Source organism: Dryobates pubescens, chromosome 13, assembly GCF_014839835.1.
Source record: "Dryobates pubescens isolate bDryPub1 chromosome 13, bDryPub1.pri, whole genome shotgun sequence".
Lineage (NCBI taxonomy): Eukaryota > Metazoa > Chordata > Aves > Piciformes > Picidae > Dryobates > Dryobates pubescens.
This window is the reverse complement of record NC_071624.1, coordinates 5,279,093-5,300,892: the sequence shown is the minus strand read 5'-3', so window position 1 is coordinate 5,300,892 and position 21,800 is coordinate 5,279,093. Positions and strand designations below refer to the sequence as shown.

Genomic DNA, 21,800 nt, shown 5'->3' with positions numbered 1-21,800 from the left:
GTCTCTAGGTTCTTGCCAGGTTGTTCACTGTTACTGCCCCAATCTCTAGTGCAATCTTTTTCCTTTCTGCTGTTTGGTTTGGTGGTTTTGTTTTTTCCCTCCCTTGCATAACAGTTGAAACCTCCTTCAGAAAGAGGTGGTTCCATATTTCTTTGCTTCAGAAGTAAATCATCTATCATGGACCTTAGAGTCCTTGAGGAACTTTCTTTCCCAGCTGTGGCAAAACTGGAGATGCAAACTTTGGGGCACTCTTTCCCCCACAGGAGGTCTGGGCTCCTTGCATTGATTCAGGCAGAAATGTAACCGTGAAGCACAAAAAGCTTTACTGCTTTAGGCTTTATGCACACAGGAAATGCATGTTTTCACCACAGAAATATCAGCATCACTTCATTTAGAACATTGCAGCCAAAGCACGAGAAGTGTTACAGAGGATATGAACACTGGTTGAACGTTTTAATGGTTTTACTCTTCATTTTCCTGCTGCTACGCTGCACAGGAAGGAGTCACTGGTGAATCCCTCTGTCTCTGTATTGCCACTTCCAGGGAAGGTGAGGACAGACAGGTAACCTGGCCTGCACGTCTGTGGGCCAGCACGTGCTCCTGCTCATGCCCCCTATGTGCAGAGATAAACAACAGCCTTTTCTTTCTTGTGTGACAAAACACTGGTATGCATTACAATGAATTCACTGTCATGGAGGTCTGGAAATACCCAACATTGCTATATCAGCTGTGAACTTGAACAGTAGAGAGGACCTGGCTTCTACGCTATAGAACACCACAGAGCTGGCATACTTCAATTTCAGGTAGTCACATAGCCTGAATCAGATGGCAAAACTGCAATTCATTTAATGGAAGAATCCACAATCTCCTGATAATCTTGTCCTAAATTCTTCCAGGACAGTTTATAACAGGCAAGGAAGAAAACACTAACCAAAATAACTGCTCCCCCAACAAGGTCATAAGGACCTGGGAAGACCCGCAACACAATGAGCTGCAGCACCATTGCAATAACTATCTCCAGGTGCTGTACAGTGCTGACCAAAGCAGGGTGGAACTTGCTCAGGGCATAGTAGACCCCCAGGAAGGCTGCTGTGGAGCACAGGCAGATGGCAAGGAGATAGCTCCAGGTTTCTCCATCCAGTGGGACAATTGGCTCTTGAAGGAAGAACATGGTGGATGCTCCCCACACTGTTCCAGTCCAACTAAAGGTGAATAGTGCTGTCCACATGCTGATGTTATCTTTGATTGACCTATAGACGATCATGGAAAGAGCAGTGGTCAAACCTGCCATAACAGTCATGGTATAGCCAAAAGCTTCCTTCCAGGTGTTCAGCAAAGAATTTTCCTCCTTAAAAATGTTTGGGATCATGACCAGACAAACACCAAACACGCTGCCAACTACAGTAATTATGTCTATGTAAGCCATTCCTTCATCTATGAGTAAGAAAGCCAAAATGGCACTGAATACTGTAGTGGTAGCCCTCCACATTATGGTCCCATTGCTGGGGGGGACTATAGAGAAGGAGGTATAAGCACAGGTAATGGAGATAACATTGCAGGCCCCATAGAAGAAGAGACGGAGCCTGTAGCCTTTGGGGCCAAAGGGAGGCTCGTGGTGATAACACACAACGGTAACGGACAGCACCTGTAAGACCGAACGGATGAAAATTAACTCCAGGGATGGCACTTTGGAACGATCAGAAACTAATCTTGTAATTAGAGCCACACATCCATGAGCCACAGCAGATCCAAAGAGGACTACCCACATTTTCCTTGACTGCAGCGTATTTCCTTCAGGAAAATGCCCAATCTCATTGGGTTTTAGCAGTTGTGCTGGCTGAAGCTTGGTGTCTGTTGAACCAAAAAAGGTCCTCTCTCTCTTTTTCCCATCACTCAGTAGTCTTTTCTTAGGATTACTGTCCATAAATACTCCAGTATCTTCGTTAGCATCCTGATACCCTTCTTCTGGCTGGGGATAATGAGAAGTGTATTTGACTGTTACTGTGTTAGGATGAATTTTCACTTGCTTTTTGACTGAGTATTTTTGGGAAGACGTATCCATTTCCTCAGAGAAATGTCCTGGTCTTAAGAAAACAAAAATAAATGGTGAAGCACTCTCTATTATTTTATAATGAATACCAAGAAAATCTTCAGTATTTGCATGTTTTTAGTGTTTACAAGCTGCTTTTTCCAACCAGGTCCAAGTGCTAATAGGTCATTCTTGGCTTTGCTTTGTGAGTTACCTTTGATTGGCATTTGGTTCTCCTCAAAAGCCAGCCATGGAGCTTCATTTTAGTCACTAGTTTCTGCAAATTACATATATTCTCTTTATATATAGAACAAAAATTGCATTTTAGTTATATAGTCCAGTGAGAAAGTTCTTTTACTAAGAGTTTTGGGCAGCAAATACCCTGCAATTATGAATTATTGCTAATTGCTCATTAATGTTAAAAGATTACAGAAGAAATTTGGCTGGAGGAGGCAACGGCCTTGTTTCTAGACTGACAGCAACACAGGGAGATAGGGAGTACCCCTAAGCAAGTCAGCAGAGTTAGCATGTGAATAAACTACACATTTTTGAGCAATACTCTGGCCCAAAGTGACAGACCAGACCAGTTTAATTCAGGCATGGGGATGTCATTGAGATCAGTTTGGGTTTGCAGCACCCTTCACCATCTGTGCAAAAAAAACCCCCCACCAACAACTTCCAAAGAGAGTGGCAGCAGGAGAAATGTGACTTCCCCTGCCTTCTTTTCACTCCAGCAAATAGACCTTACCTGTGACTGAGAGATTTAACCACAAGCCAGAAGGGGAAAGCACCTCTTCGTCATCTACATGTTTGTCCAGGTGCCTAAACAGAAAGAGTAGATGCTCTCAAATAGATAAAGTTACAATCACCTTAGCACAGAAAGTAACACCCCAGGGAGGCATGAAACATTCTGCACTTTTTTTTCAAAGCTGAGAAATTGAGAAGCACTAGCATGCCTTTGAGGCAATGCTCCTTGGGACCCAGCAGCCCTGCTGCCTCTTTACCTAGGGTGAACCTGCTTTGGTTGGAAGATTGAGAGAGATACTTAAAGGGTAATAATGGGACACTAAGCTTAAAAGGAGTAAGATGAGAAAGGAAGATGTAATGTAAGGATTGCTAAAATGGTCTAATTACAACGTGAATATCCCATCCCTGAAGACTGGACTTGATCTTGGGAGGTCTTTTCCAGCCCTGAAGATTCTATGACCCTTGGGACAGACCAAAGGTATTGTCAAGAAGAAAAGGGTTAACAAAAGTTCAAAATTTCACAACCAAGGGTGGGGAGTGGGAGGTGGTATCGCACCTGGGTAAGTCCCAGGCAGTCCCAAAAGACAGCTAGATAAGGGGATGGCAAATTTCTGCCTTATTTATTACCATTTTGTATATGAGACCAGGTTTATGTCTTACAAGATGTGCTAGCTGCTTGGCATTAGCCTGCTTGCTCATGATATAAACTCAGCAATAAACTTGTTATTTCTGTGTGTGGACTTCACACACTTCATAAAGAATCCATTTCTGGGACACCACTTTGGCAGAGGGTTGGACTAGATCTCCAGAGGTCCCTTCCAACCCCTACCATTCTCTCATTCTGAAAAAAAAATCCCTAAAACAAAAACCAACAAACAAAAAAAAAAACCCCACACCACCAGAAACCCCCAAAAGTTTTAAATGGGGAGAAAGTGGTGTCATTTTGCCAAAACCATTCTTTAGCTACTTCTCAGAACTGCTGGAGGAACTAATCCAAAGAACAAGTGGTGGCTTTGTAAGCCTAAGGTTCCTACAGGTAAGCAACAAGAAAATTCATCCATTGCCTGCTGTCCTGCCTCACCAGCACTGGAGGAGAGGATGTCTAGGAAGGCCCATCCTCCCAATCCAGTCACTCGTCCCCCAGAGCCGAGGCAGCAGCGGTTCAGCCTCTGTGGTGTCAGCAGGATATGGACAACCCTGGAGTCCTTGTCCACAGGGAGTGCCAGCGCACCAAGCAGGAGGGCCACGAAGGTGCAAGACCACAGCCAAGTGGACAATGGGGATGAACAGTGAAGCTGCAGATCAAAAGGCAGTGTAAAAGTGGGTGCAAGAGCTCTGCAGAGAAATAATGTAAAAATACTGTGGCCTGGTTCAGAAGCCTTTGTATTTTCTCCATCCACAATCTGTGACAGCCAAGCACTGCCTGTGTCTCCTACCAAAAAAATTTACATTCAAATGGGACATTCCTTTTTCCCGGAGGGCTGAATGTTTATTGAATCACCATCCACACCCAAGCTAAGCTGTAGCCTTCTGGCAGCCAGAGCAAATGCCTAGTGGGGATTGTTATGAGCAGCAGCAGGGCAAGGCAGCAAGTCCCAGTCCCGGAGGAAGGCAGCAGCACCAGTTTGTACCTGCACTAGTTAAGTGAGTTATGCTGGAGGACCACATAACTTGGCAGATGATGCTTTCAGCCCTATACCTCACTGAAGCAGAGATCGGTAGGTGTTATAGGCCAGGGTCTGCAGAGGAGAAATACTCCTGCCTGTGCAGGACACGTTCCTGTTGCCAATTCATTTTCAGCAAGCATGCCTGAAAAACCCAAGCATATCCAGTACACCATTGAAGTACCCAGTATTCAGAAGTGCCCATCAGAGTAGTTTAAATACTGCAAGAAACTTGAGAAGAAACAGCTGAAACGCCGAGGCAAGAGATAGAGGACAAGAGCTGGTATCACCTGCATGAGCGGTAGTTCAAACAACCCATCCAGAAATCTACCCCAGAAATCTGACCTGCTACTTGCACCACTTCTTCAGAGAGTTTGTCAGTTTCAGATTCAGGGTCCAGGAAAGCAGTGATTTTCACAAGCAGAGTTTTTCTTACCTAGCATTTTTATTCTGTTACCCATTCACAATTCTGCCTTGCTGTCCCCACATCGTAAGAAAAATAAGGTTGATTTAAGGCATAATGTATTTTATTAAGTGTGAGGAAAAGAAGACAAAAGGTGCATGACAGGCATTGCTATTAGAGTGACAGTGGATTTAGGCTGTATAAACTCAAATAATTTCACTCAGAAACAGCTGTGTATATGCTGCAACTGTTGGCTCATAAAAAACAAACCCAAACCAACCAATTTCTGACCATTACCACATAATGACATCTTTCTTGCTTCCCGAGTTTACATTACATTTTCTTAACAAAAAAAACCCCACAACATAGAAAAAGGTATAGAAAAGACACAAAATGCAGTTGCAAATTTAGTACTGGACCTGTCATGTACTAGGAGATGTCTCTGGAGGAAAACAATAGATCACGAGCATGTAGCTCAAAATGGCTGTCACATACAGATGCTGTATTCCCTCCAGTACTCTTCAGCACTAACAGTTGGAAGGGCAAATGCATCAGAAATGAGAAAGGGAGGAGATGAAAAGTAACAAAGAACAAAAAATTAACATGAGTGCTTAACCTAATATTTATTATTATCTACACATGGGGTATATGACAAACGTTCTGCCAGCTCTCACACGGTACATTTATTGGTACTCTTTTTGGTGACCCTGCTTTTCTTAGTCACCCAGAATTTCAATGGAGGCTGAGAGTAGTGCAGCTCCCAGATCCATGACGTTTGTCCCAGACACAAATTTAGAATAAACACAAGTCAGCACAGTCTGCACAGAGAACTTGATGCTTCTCCTTCTGATTGTGCCTTTTGTAGAGATCACAAGAAAACTTCGTATCTGGAACCGTAAAATGGTTTATTTGCATTTTTTATGATAAACAACTTCATTTTGAATCAAGTCTAATACAAGGCTGAAGATTAAGCAAAATTCTCTTGTTGTAGCACAAAACAAACATTCCCAATTCAAACGGCACTCTGGGACGCCCATTTAAACTATTAGTCACGGAAATCACCGACTGCTAGAGTGTGGACACTGCTTTCGGATGGGTGAATAATCACAACAATTCACTAAACATTACAAAGCACTAGCAGAATCTTTTTAAAGAAAAAAACCTGCAAACACCTCTCCCTTCCACTCCAGTCACTGCACACATGCTAAGTCACAAGGCAGAAATAAGCAATTATACCCCATCTGACTACTTGGCATGGCAGGCTGAGCTCTCCACCTTCTTGCTGTGCCTGAAGGAGTTAAGGCTTTGAGGCGTGGCTGCTGATCCTAACCACCAATTTTCCATACACTCACAGAAAAATCCTCTCGTCTTCTGCCAGTCAAAATCAGCCAGCCGACTGAAACGTTATGATCAAAGACTTGCAGACGCAGCAGTCGCAGTCCTTCTGAAGGCAAGGAGGAGCAGTCAGCTGTCCCCGCACTCTGCACGGCAAGGACTTGCAGGGACAAGCCAGGGCTTCTTCTGTGGCCTCTTCCCTGGATCCTGACCAGCTTAGTCTGAGGTCAACAGAGGGCTGTAAGCAGTCTCTGGATAGTAACTATAGACTGATAATTTTCCCTGAATAGTGTATGTCTGGAAGATTCATCCATCCCTGCTAAACCCGTGGAGCTGAATTTACAGCAGCTTCACCAAGTGCTTCTGTGCACAGGGCACTGTCTCCTCACCACACAGGTTCTTAATTTGATTCCTTACCAAGTGCAGCAAAATCTCCTCAATTCCCTTTTCAGTACCCTCTCCATTAATACACCTTAACCTGTCTGGGGACTCCTCTGGTGCTTGGTAGTTCAGGCAACTGCACATGCTAAGGGATCCACACTGGTGAGCTCTGACTAGTCTAACACTATGGGAAAAAGCGGGAGGAAAAGGCAACATAAAGTGCACAACAGACACAGCAGATGTCACTGAGAGTCCACAATCCTGCCAGGCTTTTAAACTATTTAACAAAGTGTATGCTGGAAAATCAGAGTACCTGTTATTTTGTTTAGCAAGATGGTCTGATGATACTGACCAACTGTTAAAAATATATGCAAAGAACAGAATCATAGAATCATTAGGGTTGGAAAAGACCTCTGAGATCATCAAGTCCTACTGTCCACCCAGCAGCACCATGCTCACTAAACCATGTCCCAAAGAGCCAGGTCCACATTGTTTTTCAACACTTTCATGGATGGTGACTCCACTACAACCTTAGACAACCTGCTTCAATGTTTAACAACTCTTTCAGCAAAGGCATTTTTCCCTAATATCCAACCTAAACCTCCCCTGGCACAACTTGAGACCATTTCTTCCTCTGATCCTATCACTTGTCACTAGGGAAATGAGACCAACACTCACATCACCACAACCTCCTTTCAGGGAGTAGCAGAGGAAGGTCTCCACTCAGCCTCCTTTTCTCCAGACCAAACAACTCCAGCTCCCTCTGCTGCTTCTCACATGACCTGTTCTCCAGACCCTTCATCAACTTGGTGGCCTTTTTCTGGACCTGCTCCAGAACCTCAATGTCTTTCTTGTAGTGAGGGGCCCAAAACTGAACCCAGTACTCAAGGTGTGAGCCCGTCAAAGCTGAGTACAGGGCACAATCATTTTCCTGGTGCTGCTGGTCATGCTGTTCCAGATACAGGCCAGGATGCTGTTTGCCTTCTTGGCCACCTGGGCACACACTGGGTCATGTTCAGTCATCTGTCAACCAGCACTCACAGGTCTTTCTCAGCCCAGCAACTTTCCAGCCACTCTGCCCCAAGCCTGAAGCGTTCATGGGATTGCTGTGAACCAAATGGAGGACCTAACATTTGGCTTTGTGAAACCTCATATCACGGACCTCAGCATGTCCAGCTGCCTCTGTAAAGCCTTCCTACCCCCAAGCAGATAGGATTTCCTCCCAGCTTAGTGCCATCTGCAAACTTACTGAGAGTGCCTCAATGCCTTCCATCCAGATCACCGATAGAGCCATTAAACAAACCCCACATCTTTATTAATGAATAATGGAAGTATCTAAGAAAATGAAAGAGGAATTACACAAAAGGGATATTTAGTACTTAAGCATAAGAACAAACATTACACAGAAACCAACAAACCCATGTCCAGTGTCTCCAAATGATTGAAGTCACATCCAGCAGTGGTGCCTGAGGGCAGAGTCCACTCTTCAGAGTACACAAATACAAACCCACACTGAAACCTCATGAATCATCAGCACCTTCCTGATATTTTGCTCCCTAAGGCCCAACAGCGTTTGTGCCAGCTCACCAAAGTTGCTACATGGGATTTCAGGTGACACCTTTACCTTCCTGTGTTTTCGAGAACCTATCCTCTTGCTCTCCTGGGGCTTCAAATGCAGCTGGTTTCATGAAATAACAACTCTTACTTCCTGTGGTTGTGTCTGTCGGCTGCTGCCAACTTACCCCTGCTGCAGCTCGCAGCAATACTTGCATGAAATGATTTTGGAAGAAGAGCCACTTCATCTGCAAACTTCCCATTCCAAAACCCTTCATCCAAAGAACCACCTCCAGACAGCAACTCCAGGCATGAGAGAACAATGAAGAATACAGCAACATTTAAACATAAGTCTACAGCCCATGAAAACACGGGTATCATCAGAAAGGCCTTGAGTGATGTATCAAGAGGGGTCTGGCTGGAGCAGAGCACAGGAAGGCACAAGGTTCGTGTTCCCCAGAGCAGGTGCCAGGTCGGGACCGATTTAGCGCTTCTGCTTTTGATCTTGTGAAGTGTAAACCACCTGGTGAAGCAGAGGATGAGGATTCTCGGGGGGGAGGGGGGGGCGGGGGGAGGAAGGGGACAGACAGGTGGAAAAAAGGAGACGAGGAGGCTCGGGGGAGTCTGATGTGGAAGACGGCACAAGTCGCGGCAGAAACTATCCCGTCTGCACTGCCTAACGGAGCAGGAGAAACGGGGCCTCTCCATGAGAACGCAGAGGGTTCCCTAAGGCTTAAAACGGCCTCACTTGCCCGGGGCAAGTCTGGCCTCTCGTCTGGGAGGAGGCGCACGAGTGGCCGCTGCTGCGGTCGCTGCCTGGACTCCCTCCCTCGCCCCCGGCTCCTGCTCCGAAACACTTACCGGTGCCGAAACACCCACCCGGCTCCGCCGCCTCCAGCCGCCGCGCCTTCAGTGGCCGCTCCTCGCCTCTCCCATGGTAGGAGAACGTCGGCTCCCCTCAGCCCCCGGGTTGTATCGCCACGATCCCAACACAGATGAGCCGCCGAGGGGACGGACGCAGCACCAGGCGTACGGGTAGAGGGCGGCAGCGGGCACTGCAAAACCGCTACTGCCGCTGCAAGGACTGAACACTCCAGCACCGCCCCGGGGCCGCGCCCCCGACGCCTAACCCAGCCGACTTGGGGACCGCCCCCCCGAGTGGGGGAACGCCTGCTCCTCCCATGTTCTGTCGCGACAGACACCTGTCTCAACGCCTGTCTTTACCCCCCCACCCCGGCGGTTTCCCGTCACCCTGGCAATGTGCCGCCCCGCCCGGCAGCGATCCCGGTCGTCTTCCGCTCCGGGGGCAGTCAGCGGCCGCAGCGCGGCGCATGCGCGGCATTTTCGCGCGAAAGACGTTTGCGGCGCCCGCGTGCCAGGGCGGGGTTGTTTTAACCCACGCCACGGTCCTGCCTGTTCCTCCCCTCCGCTTTCTCCCGCCTTTCCCGTGCGGCGGCGGCGGGCGCGCAGTGGCGGTCGGTGGGCGCCAGGGGGCGCTGGATGTCCGGCGGGCGGCGGCGGCTGCGCCATTGGCGGGTCGGAAATGCCGCCAGATGGCGGTTTAGGATTGCGGCTCCGGTGAGCGCGGCCCCCGCCAGCGCCGCCGCCGCCGCCCCGGCCCCGGCCCGCGCCCGCCCGGACCCCGCACGCCAGCCGCTCCGCAGGCTCCCGGGGTGCCGGCTCGGCCCCCCCTCACCCCAGGCGGCGGCTCGGCCTGAGGTGAGCGGGGCGCGGGGGAGGGAGGGCGCTGAGGCGCCGATCCAAGATGGAGGCGCGAGGGGCGGGGGCAGCGGGCCGGGGCCGCTCGCTTGCTCGCTCGCTCGCTCGGTCTACCGCGGCGGCCGGGCCGGGAGCGGGCGCTGCCCGTGCGAGGAGAGAGGAGAAGGGGAGGGGAGGGAAGAGGAGGCGGCGCGGGGCGGGGCGGCTCCTGCCGGAGCAACGGGTCCCCCGGGCGCGGCGCTCTTCGCCGCCATCTCATTGTCCCCGCCGGGGCTGCCGGGGGCGCCGGGCCGAGCTCGGCGGCCTCTCCCGCTGCTGGGCCTGCGCCCCGCTCCGGGCGGCGACGGCGGCGCTCCCGCTGCGCGGCCCAGGGCCGCGAGGGCGGGGGTGGCGACCCGGGCAGCGGCGGTGGCGGCGGGGGATGCTCGGGCGGAGCGGGGGTGGCGCTTCCGCTGCGCGGGGCACAGCGGCGGCGGCGGCTCCCGGCCAGCGGCGGAGTTGGTGCCGTGGCCGCGGGGAGGGAAAGTTGCGGGAGCTGGTGGGCAGCCCGGTTCGACTTGACCCGGCTCGACCTGACCCGCCACCTGGGTCCGACCCTCGGAAGGGCAGTGAAAGCGTCCGGGCCCCCTCAGCGCCGCCGGCGTCTGGCTGGCGTCCAGGGAGGGACAGGCGGCGTTGAGAGGCACAGTCTGGGGGTGGATGTGGGCTGCAGTCTTGGAGCTGCGGACCCCCTTCCTGCTGCCTATCCTTGAGATGTTCTTGTGGAGATAGCAGTGGGGCGAGCAGCCAGCCCGGCCTGTCCTGAGGGCGAGAGGCCACTCCTGGGCTTGCCAAGAGAGGCCAGATCTGTGCCATGCCGCGGTGGAGTTCTCCTGACCTTTGGGGTGGGAGAAGCAACGTGTTGAGCCCGAGGGTTCTGATGGGTAGATTGGACCCGGCTCGTGGGGCTGGAGCTAAGAACCTGGCTCCGGGGGAGAAGCCCAGTGTAAGCAATGACCAGTGCTGGGAGACGGGAAATGGCAGAGACACGCAGCTGGTGGTCCTGAGCCGTTGGACAGCAAAACGGCAAGAACTTGGCCTAGCAGGGTGGAGGGCTTCAGTAATGGGTGCTGGTGACTGGCCTACACTGGGAAGTGGTGGGCAGCCACACTTGGCTTTCAGAATGCTCCTAAGGTGGAGTGAGAGGTGTGAGCTGTGGTGGGGTGAGTTGAAGCATGACTTGGGAGAAAGGAAGCAGCATTAATATCCACAGAGCAGCTTAAAGGGATGTGACTGTTGGTGTCAAAAAACTTAGCCCCTGGTAAGAGGGTGTGAGTTTCATGAAACTAAATTGGGATGCTTTGTAGGTATTGGTTATTACTGTGGTGTTTCTGCACAATGTTGTGGTACATGAAGCTTTGTAGTGTTGGTCTAGGAGTAGCATTTATTAAGTTGTTGAGGAAAGAAAAGTCTTCTCCAGATCACACTAGTAATTCAGCTGTTCTTGAATTGTGTTACATGTTTGGTGTGGTGGATGACATTAATGTCTGGAGTCAGACATTTAATGACCTGTTTAACTTTTCCATCTTACTACACCAGTGATGGAGAGCTGTGGGAGAAAGATTAGTCCAGATTTTCTAGATCCAAAGCAGTTTTGCCATGTCTAGTGAGATTTTATTTTTTCGTTCCTCTTTAGACAGCAAAGTGATTCAGTGAGCATTACTGCAGTATAATTCATCAATCCATGAAGAAACCACTGGAGCATGAGGCAGAATATAGGTTGTCTGTCAAAATGTGTCCTAACTATGGGAAGAAGTTCGTTCTGTTGTGGAACTAGAGGCCAGTTTATTCTTTGTATTTTTTTGTGACTCAACCATGATGCGTTTATGGTGGATAGCTCAAGAACGCGCACGTAGCGGGTGCAGAGGTTTTTAAAGTGGTAAGCCAACCCATGATGCAGCAGGATTTCCTGGTGAGCATGACTGGAGGGGCTAACTCCAGGGTTGTGACTAATCTGAGAGGATGTAGCATTTACTTGCTGTTCAGCGCAGAGTGTTCAGTTTCAATACTTGGTTGCTACTGCTAACGGACGCACTTGTAGCGGTTGGAGGGGGTAGTGGAAAATGGTACTTTTCTGGAGCTGGTCAAACACTTAGAGCTGCTTTTAAATATTCAGTTAAGGACTGGACCACATGGCAGATGACAGCTCTTGGTGTCTGGTGGTTCCTAATGTTATCCAAAATTGATAAGCTCACTGTAAGAGACACTTTTTATGGCCAAATGTTCACACAAGATGTGCTGTGCCAGAAGCTGAGGGCAGCTGAATTGCTGATGTTTTGTGATTGGGTTCTCCAAGCTTTTCAGCAACTCTCTGTCCTGGCCTTTGTATTGTGCACACTTTAATGTGACCTGCAGTGAAACTGCAGTGCACCTTTTGATAGTTGGGGAAAGTTTATGAACATTGACTATTTGGATGCATTGACAAAATTATCTGTTGTTCAGAACATTGAGTGAATATTTTTTTGCTTCAGAGAACCCTTCCCCGAAGAAAACCAGATTTTTTTTTTCCTGTTCTTTCACTTTATTGCAAACACTTCCCCTGCTACAAAGTGGCTAAGTATTGGTATTTTAAGCATCCTTTCAGTAGGCAGGTGAGCTCATCTCAATGTAAGGAGGCAGTGGGAGAGAAATGTTTAAGTGGGGTGGTTTCCTTTTACTGTGGTAAGAACATGTCTGTATTGTGAAATTTGCAGATTACACGAAAGACTCAGAGGCCCTGTTGAAAACACAGAAGTGCTCATTCTATAGTTAACACAAGGCATACTGAAAGCTGTGAACCTGTCATCTTGTCCACTTAAGTTGTGCAAGAATGTGAAAGACTAAACCCAGATGCAGGGCAGTTGACTGGGTAGTTGTAGATCTGGCTTCCCCCAGGTGATTGGTGAGGCTGTGACTTCTGATGCTTGGAGTCAAAAGTAGAAGGTGCCAATATAAGGATGTGCCTCATCTAAATCTGATTTACTGGCTTCAGGACTTGAAATGGCAACCCAAATCTGTAAGGTACTTCATGCTTCTTTAAAGTTTTGAAGGCTTGCTTGTACTCATTCAAATTGATCACATGGAGCTCTGCAAGTCCCACTGTAGATTGCTGTCTCTTGCTTGCACTGCCACTGTGTTTGCTCATTTGGCTAAAAGTAGAAATTACTAGACCTGGCTTTCTTGGAATAGAAAGGGAAATCCTGCAAAGTTTGAGTTCATCAGCAGATAATTGTTTTGTTGTTTCTATCCAGGACATACAGAGAGATGCTTTATTCTTAGCCATGTTTTGCTTTTCCAAACTGATTTAACTTTGTTGGTTTGGGTGCTGAATATGTGATCAGAATACAGCAACCTATTTCTTTGTTCTTTGAGGAAAATAAGGGGTTGAAAGAATGTTAGGAAGACATCCTGAAAATATGCTTCCAAAACCAGGTGCTGTTAGGGAAGGTCCACATTATTTTTTTTCAGCTAGATACCACTTTCAGCTGAAAGAACTGGAGGGAAGGAGCTGCAGAAGGAATCATCTTGGTTCTTGTTTTGTAGCTAGTTGCTAATTTCTGTGGTTTACTCTTAAACACCTGGTTGTAGGTAATGATTTCACCACTTGACAACTTGTGTGTATCATTTGTGAGAGAATACTGAGTAACTTTGGAGCCTTTCACTGCCTGGTTTTGATGGTTCTGCAACATTTCCTCATTTGCATCTCTGCAGGCATTTTAGTATTTTGGAAAATACTTTTAAACAATAACAGCATGCTTGAGATAGCAGGCTGCCTTGGACAATAGATTCATACAGTTTACTGAGCCCAGGCTCTTACCACGTGTATCCTCTTTTGAACTGTAGGTTCAGTATCACGTGATAAATTTGGTAGCTCTGTTGTCATATCACACAGCCTCAAACCCACCTCATTTTAGAAGAAAAAGCCCATTTATAAATAAGGGTAACTCCACATTTGATACAAATGATGCAAATACAAAGTTGTTCATCCCTTCAGGTATCTGACTTGGATGCATGCTGCTCTCTATGTACCCAAAGATGGAGAATGTTGGCTACCTGAGAGCTGCCAAAGGCTCATCCTATGATCATGATGCTGGTCCCTGCCCAGGATGGATTTATGGTCTCAGTCTACATGCAAAAATAGGCACTTGTTGCATGACAGTGTTTCATGGGACAGGCCTCTCAGCCACAGTTGCCAGCATTGTTTGACACAAGAGCTGGTGTGGGAGTGTATTCTGACTTCCAGTTACACAGTTATTAATCATGTACTGCAGAATTAAGAGTAAGAGATGGAATTCATAAACCTGTCCTGTGTCTCAAGTGAAAGGCAAGTTGTTTCAGGTGGCTCCCTGAAGTAATGGTTTACTAGAAAGCAGTATGAGGCAACATTGAGACAGCTCTATTCCTTGCTGTGCAGGATTTCAGTGTAATACATGCTGTTTATTCTATAAATAAATCTAACCAGTCTATCTTCTGTAACTCTCTGTTTAGCAGACTTATATTGGCTGGCTAGCTGAATGAAAACAGTGTTGACAGATTGTTCAGCTCATAGGAAAAAAAAAAAGTCTTTGTAGAGTTATATAAGAATAGACCTTATGTGTCAGAATTGTTTCTAAATGTCAAATATTTTTCTGCAATAAAATAATAAAAATCATTTTTTATGTACTAGAACATAGCATGTGGTGGTGTTTTTTGAAACAAAAATCAAATGACAAGCTGGGAATCTGCTCTCCCCCACTTGAAGGTTTCTTCCTCCTTTTTAGGGTTAGAATCCCCAAGGACCAGGAAGATACCAAGGTGTTTTGTAAGTGGAAAGTAATTATTCTTTCTGAAAAAAATTTCCATCTGAAATGAGTGATAAATATACTGGGTTTACATGATCATTTTTTTAGATCTGTTCAGTAGGGCAACGAGAGCTTGTTCCTGCCAGTGGAATTGCACAAGAGGGTTGAGCTGATCTGCCAGCCTGCTGCAGCTAAAAGACACGTCTCTTTCTCCACAGCTGTACAGTTCTTGCCTTTCCTTTGTGCTAATGATGATGATGGCTTGACCTTTCCTTGAACTAGTGAAGATCACTGATCTAGTGAAGATCAGTGTCTGGCAAAACCCATCTGCTTCGGAAGGGTATTTTTCTGCCAGGTGAATTAATTCAATCAGGCCAATAGGCTAAGGGGTTAAGAGAGGTGAGGCAAGGTCAAGGGCAAGAATATTTCTGTCAAAGGTGATTCTGGAGTTGGAAGCCTTTACTTTTTCAGGTGGGAAAGCCAGACTGACTCAGCTGCCTACGCTTGCCCTGGGTGGCAGTGCTCGGTGTGGAGCCCTTCACTCTGTGTGACATTAGGATTCCTGTGGGAAACTCTCTTTCTGAATTCCCTCTGCCAGCTTTGCTGTCTGTAGCCTGTGTTCATTCTTCCACTCCTTGCAGCTGGTCTTGTCTGCCTTACCATGAATAACTTGGTGGTGTCAGCAAATTGTTAGCATTCACCTCCTTCTCCAGATGGAAGAGTGTCTCAAACAATCTGGGCTCCAGCCCATTCCTGTGGGACTTCACTGGTGGCCTTACTCTATTGTCAGAAATGACCATTTGTTTTGTTCTTTGTTTCCTCCCTTTTAACCAGATAACCTACCCGCAAGGCCTTTTATTGCCATGGCAGCTTCATTTCTTTGAGAGCCTTTTGTTAAATGTCTCTTGAAGATTAAAACAGGCTTAATCAAGTGGAGTCTGTCAGTGTGTGCGTAGGGGAGGTCTTCTTGAAAACTCCTGTGGGTTTGTGGGACTTGACTGACTTGTACAAAAGTGGAGCTGATTTCCTGTTTAAATGCTGTGTTTCCTTTAGCTGTCTCCTGATGTATCTTCTGGAATCATTTCTGCTAAGTCAGCCTTACTAGACTGTAGCGTCAGAGTTGTGTTAGGTGAGAGAGTAAATGCAAAAATTAAATGTGCTCAAACATTTGAAGACTTGATTTATGTGCCTTCTTTGGTGTCTCAAGACACTTGTTTTTCCTGTACTCTTACTTTATTATGACACTGGGAGAGAAGAATCTCTGCTTAGAAGTTAGTGTTTTTAAAAATGTAGAGGAACTTAATATATTTTGGGATCCCCTTTTTTCCTGAGTTCTTTTGGAAACTGGTCTAGGGACTGAAAATTATTGATACTAGGAGTTGGAGAAAAGGACAGAGAGAAGGATGTGCACACAGAATGCAGTCATGTAGGCCTCTTTCTGTTTGGTGCTCTCTGGTTGAAGACCCCACAAAACAATATGGGTTGCAGCAATGTTGTAAAACTAATCATAGAGTTCAGGGAGCGGAAGTCACCACTGTACAGATGATCCTTGCTTGCAGAGTGACGTTTTAGGGTCTGCTTTCCTTTGACTACTTCTGAACTCTGCTCAGTGATCTGTAACGTTTGTGTTCTGTCATAATGGTCTGAGAGTGAAAATGGAGTGAAGACAGAGAATTGAAAGGGTAAGGATTGCCACCAAGCCTTTTGAAGGACTTCTCTGAAAGATTGTGACATTTTGGGTACTCTGTCCTTGTAGTTGCAGATTGTGGCTTGTTTCTTCTCTATCTCCTTTCTCTTCCACACTTCCAGTGTTTTCCTTCAGCTCTTTGAGGCTTTTTCGATTTTAGGGCTAGTTGGTTGTTCTGCTTGTATTTTATAGATCAAATCCGACGTGTCCTTTCTCATCCCTGTGATTTGTGTGGGCTTGTGCGTACTTGTGCCTTCCCTGGTCACGTGGGTGGCTTTTTATGCTTTTTAAGCAATGTTTTGCTTCTGTAAGCTCCATTTGGAACAGTTTTCTCTGCCAAAGTGATACGGTGGGGCTGAAACTTACTTAGTGTTTCAAAATGTTGCAGGGAAATTTTGAATACTGATTATTATGCTATTGTACCTGAAGAGGAAGAGATGCATGATGAATCCAGAACCTGAAGAGACCTGTGGGATATTGTACTATTCCATTAAAGATGTCCAGTCTGAATTCTGGCAGTGCTGTCCTTTTGCTGAAATGGAAGAGGTGATGGTAGGTTGGATGTCAGTGAGAACTTGTAATTGAGTCCTGTCAAATATCCCCAAAGCTGGAGTGTGACAAGTGGAATCTTCAGAGTGGAGCAGAAGGGAGACTGTTCTGTACAGCCTGTCCCATGGCTCAAAGATTTCCTCACTTAGCTGTGCTGTTACAAGTGAGTGGGAGAGCACAGGCAATGAAGTTAGTTGAATTTCAGATACAACCTATGGTGTCAGCACTGTCAGAAACTGAATGGAAATGAAATGCCCCACTTCTCACCTTCTTTTTAGTATGTTCGTTATCCAACCGATGCAGTTTTGGGGTTTTTCTCAAAAGAAAACGGAGAAGTTGCTTTGCAAGAGGAACTTTTTACACACTGCTGTTTCTGTTTGTGTGTACCTATAGAGCACCTGTGCTATGGAGTGAAGGGAGGGATGCCCAGATTTGTGAATTCTTACTGCCTGGCTGAGGTGGAATTGTCAATTTCTTGTCTTTGAGCTGAAGTATTAATGTCATAGCCATTAAACCTGGTAAACCAAACCTTTCCTGTTGGGATGCCTGCCTTTTCTGATTTCCCATTATTGTTTGTTGATTTAGAGCTTCTTGGTGTCCAGGTAGGAAGTTGTGAGGGAAAAGATGAAGGCATCTATAAGGAGTAAGTGTCAAGGAAAAAGAAGAGGGTTGCATTTGGGTGGTAAGAATAGAATAAACCAGGTTGGAAGAGACCTTTGAGATCATCATGTCCAACCTATCATCCAACACCACCCAATCAACTAAACCATGCAACCAAGCATCCTGTCAAGCCTCGCCCTGAACATCCCCAGCGACGGTGACCCCACCACCTCCTCGGGCAGCCCATTCCAGTGGGCAATCACTCTCTCTGTGTAAAACTTCCTCCTAACCTCCAGCCTAAACCTCCCCTGACGCAGCCTGAGACTGTGCCCTCTTGTTCTGGTACTGGTTGCCTGGGAGAAGAGACCAAGGAGAGGAACTGTCTATTGTAGCTACTGTTATCGTTTCCTAGGTATTTTGTTTTCTCTAGGCAAACGCATTGTTACAAAACTGCTAAACCTGAAAGTATCCTTTCCAAAACCTGCAGACCTTTTTTTTTCTTAGATACTTCTGTCAGGACTTTATAATTGAGGAGTGCTAGGCCTTTTTCAAGGGTGTTTTTGCTCACATTCTGCATTAATGCAGAACTTGGATGTCTCTCTTCATGCCAGGATATGTCATTAGTACTTTCTGTAGGAAATTCCAAGGTTTTGCTGCTGTATGTCACTGATGTAGTTAATTTTGTTGTGAAGTACACAGCTAAGAAGAACCTTCTCGCATCTTACTTGCCCATAAATTTTTGGCAGTTGGATGCTTTGTCCTCTCTTCCTCAACCAACTTCCTCGACCTTAAGTCACGCTTTTGCTAACGCCCACATCTGGAGTTTAACTATTGTATTGTATCCTGAAGGCAGTGCGTGTTGCTCCTTTGTAAGTCATGTTTGCATTCAAGCTATGTCAAAGGATAATGATTTTCTGTGACAGTAGTCACAGAAAGCATTCAGCCTGTGGGACAGTTTGCACTGACTAACAGTTCTCCAGTTCTGATCTCTTCATCTACAGGACTGGTAAATGGGCAAGAAGCACCCTTGGAAAATGTTACAAAGTGCCATTAAATGTATTTATCCTGTTTGAATCCTGAACATGTGTGCAGGTTACAGTGCTGGTGGGGGCGAGCGCCACATGGAGAAGTGCATGGAACTAAACTATGATGGAACAAATACTTATTGGAGAACATGAAACAGTGGCAGCTTGCTAGAAGCAGTGATTGCATGGTGAGCTTCCTTTGGACCAAATGAGGTGATGGGGGTGAACAAACCAGACTGCTCCCAGCACGTGCTGGTGGCAACTGGTACAGGAGGTATCACGCTGAGTGACTGTAGCTTCTGCAGCTCTCTGCTATTCTTTGAAGTAGCTTGGTTTATATGTGTATTAAAAAAAGCCAGCCCTTTTCACCCTTGGCCATTCTGGTGCCAATATTTGTTGCACGTTGGACTCTTTCAGAGGAGATGCAGAAGAAGAATATGTCTCAAGTTAGTTTAAGTTCTGTTCTTCCTGCAAGTGCCTGTCTCTGATGTTACCTGCAGAGTTCTCTGAAATGGAGGCTTTAAGGTGAGAAGACAAAAAGTTGTGCTGAAGAAAGGAAAGGACATATTGGTAGAAGGTTAGAAATTGCCTGGATGTCATTCTTTTGCCAGACTTTCCTTTTTTGCAGCAACAAAGTCCTAAACTTTAAGATACAGAGAAGAGCCTTTTTGATACTTTTTTCTCAGCTGTAAGTTCAGGCAGTTAGGGACTCCAGCTGCTGGGGAGTTGTTTTTTTTTTTTGAATCCTAAAGGGGAAACTTTGGTTATTGTATTGTCAATGGATGGCTCAGATGATAATGCCTGTGGTTGTCAGGTGGTTACTCAAATCTTTCCAATAATGTATACCTCTGACAAAACAAATTATTCAGACTGGAAATTCCTGTTAGATTTTTAGCTGCAGACTAATTCTTTTTGTTGTGTTTAAACAAATTATTTAAATCAATGCTTGTCTATGAGATTAAGGAAGTATTTTTGACTGTGGTAAATATCCTTTTTTCTTAAGGAATTCAGTGGGAGACTCATGCTGAGGTTTCCTGCTTTAGGATAAAGACCTGCAGTTGACCTGTTCTGTGACTTTAATGTGGTAGCTGTAAATTGTTACTTCAGGGGGAAAAAAAACCCAACAGAACAACAAAACCCCAAACCAAACAAAACAGAGTCCATAAATCTTAACAAGATTGTCTGCAGAACAGTGAGTAGGGATGACAAGATAGGATTTTTGTAGTGGATCTGCATTTAGCAGATTTCATTACTGTGCAGATTTTGCATAAGGAGTGGATTGCCAGCACCACTTTGAGAGTAACCTAAAGGGTATCCTTCCAACTCTGGAAGGACAGGAGTTTGAAAGATAGCAGTCTCTTACTATGTAAAAACAAGTCATTCCCCTAACTTCCAGGGTTTGAAAACTAGGCCTCAAATTCTCTCTGCTGTCATTAAGTTGCTAGAAGGCGGATTCTGCCAGTCAGGTATCCTTTGTGCTGCATTCGTGTTTACTCCAAAGCATGTAAGTTACTGAGAACTCAAATGATGAACAAATGCTTTCCTTAGTTTTGTTTATGAGAGAACATTTGTTTTGGCTGAAATCTTCTGGAGCCATTTAAACAGAGACCAGCATAGAAAAACTAGTAAAACTAGCAGAAAGTGACATTTTTGTGCTTGAGCAGTTCAAAATGCCATAGTGCAATGTGAAGTAAAAGAGCAATGTAAACTGCTTTTATACCTGCCAAAAGCTAAATGGTAATGTTGAGATCGTTGTTGTTAATTTAGAGGGTATTACAAAGGTGAGCAAAAGTGTCCAAGTGTAGAACATCTCAGTTTTGCAATGATAGCCAAATGGAAAGTTGCTTAGTTGGGTAGCTGTTAGACTTTCCTGGTTGCATGGGTATTGATACTCTCACTAGCAGATCCCAGTGGCTCTAATACTGTGGTTTGGTTTTCCCCTTAATTCTAAATATCGTGTTAATACCTGCTGGGAAAAATTGAGGCCTCCCTGCCTCCCCTGTATGCTGTTCCTTACAATCTTTTTTCCTTATTTTCCAGTTAATCAGAATTTTCTTGTGACTAGCACAGATTTAATGTTACAGTATGTTTTCTTGGGGCCCACTACCTGAGATGTTCAAGTGGTTAATGGTTTCATGTCATATCTGCTTTGCAGTCTTCTAGCACCTGGCTTTCAAGTAGAAATATGCTGTTATTTTGTCCTACAATTCTTCTCCTTTAGAAACAGTAGCTTAGTTTTGAAAAACTTCGGTCCTTATCACTTACAGGCTTTGTTCCTCTGACTGGGACGTGCTGTGTTGTGAGAATATATGCTATGAAGATTCTTACTGTTGAAGTTTAATTTGATGAAAGCACTGATGTTGGGGAGAATATTAAAGTGTGCTTATCTAATTGCTTTATTTGAAATTTTTCAGAGATCTTGTGTGTGCATTGCTGGAATCCCTAGTGACATGACTCTAAATCCAAACTCATGTTGCTTTTACAGCCTCAAAGGAGTATAAAGCTATGGTGTTCTGGGAGCCCTCTCCAGTCTGGTGGTTTACAGTAACAATGGACTTGTACTAGAATGGTTATTTATTTACTTCTACTTTTGTGCTTCTGCCTGGGCTTTCTTTGTTCCTGGAAGAGTACTGGGAAAAAGAATGAAGAGAGACCTTGAGTTAATGCCTTTCTCTGTCTTGAGGGAAGATCATTTACAATATTCTTGACAGATGCTTGTCTAATCTCTTAATTGGTGAAAATTCCATTGCATTTCTTAAGCATCTTATTCTATGACTTTATGGTCTTACTGCCTTCCCCCCATGTTTAACTGAGACATTTTACTGTAAACCTTGATTTTTACTTGTTCATGTTCAGCTATTTCTGATGTACCTGGATGTATTTAAGGTGTCTTCTCCCCATGCCAATCCTTTCTTTAATGCAAACCATTGTTTTTTTAATTTGAGTTTCCCAGGGTTTCCTCATAGATGTTGTTTTCTTCTGATCCACCTGACTGCTTTGTAGACTTTCTCCTGTTTGTTCATATCTTGAAGGCAGGAGCCCTGAACTGGCCATCGTGCTTTAATGATGAAGATGTATTAGTGCTAGGTGGGTGGTTCTGAGTTTGACGAGCTCTTCACAAGACTCCACTGCTCCATGGTTATCCTTTTGTTTGTAGTTCATGTAAGGCCTTGCCAGCAGTCCCAGTGTCTGAGATTGTGTTAGCCTGTACTTCGTTGTGTATCTGGATTCACTTTTGAATATGCGGAGAGGCATATTCATCCTTCTCACAAATGGGGAATGAAAAGCAGGATGAGAACCAACATAGA

General features: G+C 45.8%; 2 protein-coding genes across 4 annotated transcripts in view; one reads left to right on the top strand and one right to left on the bottom strand.

The window, feature by feature from the left end:
* Window positions 1-9: 9 nt before the first annotated feature.
* Window positions 10-9,250, bottom strand: SLC35G2 (solute carrier family 35 member G2). Of its 2 annotated transcripts, none has more exons than XM_054166273.1 (3): window positions 8,975-9,250; window positions 2,778-2,851; window positions 10-2,084 (listed from the first exon to the last, which is right to left on the bottom strand). In XM_054166273.1, exon 3 carries the CDS (start codon window positions 2,060-2,062, stop codon window positions 842-844), a length of 1,221 nt encoding a protein of 406 aa, XP_054022248.1. In that variant the 5' UTR covers window positions 2,063-2,084; window positions 2,778-2,851; window positions 8,975-9,250; the 3' UTR covers window positions 10-841. The 2 variants fall into 2 exon arrangements, with proteins under 2 accessions (XP_054022248.1, XP_054022249.1); XM_054166274.1 differs by having other exon boundaries at window positions 8,993-9,250.
* Window positions 9,251-9,817: 567 nt separating this feature from the next.
* Window positions 9,818-21,800, top strand: part of STAG1 (stromal antigen 1) — a 186,314-nt gene continuing 174,331 nt past the window's right edge. For both annotated transcript variants that reach the window (XM_054166324.1, XM_054166323.1), the window contains exon 1: window positions 9,818-9,832. The gene's annotated coding sequence lies outside the window, so the exon portion shown is untranslated. The remainder of the gene's footprint in view (window positions 9,833-21,800) is intronic.

Coding starts and splice junctions, on each gene's coding strand:
- SLC35G2 (XM_054166273.1), bottom strand. CDS start 2,062: ATGGATACGTCTTCCCAAAAATACTCAGTCAAAAAGCAAGTGAAAATT.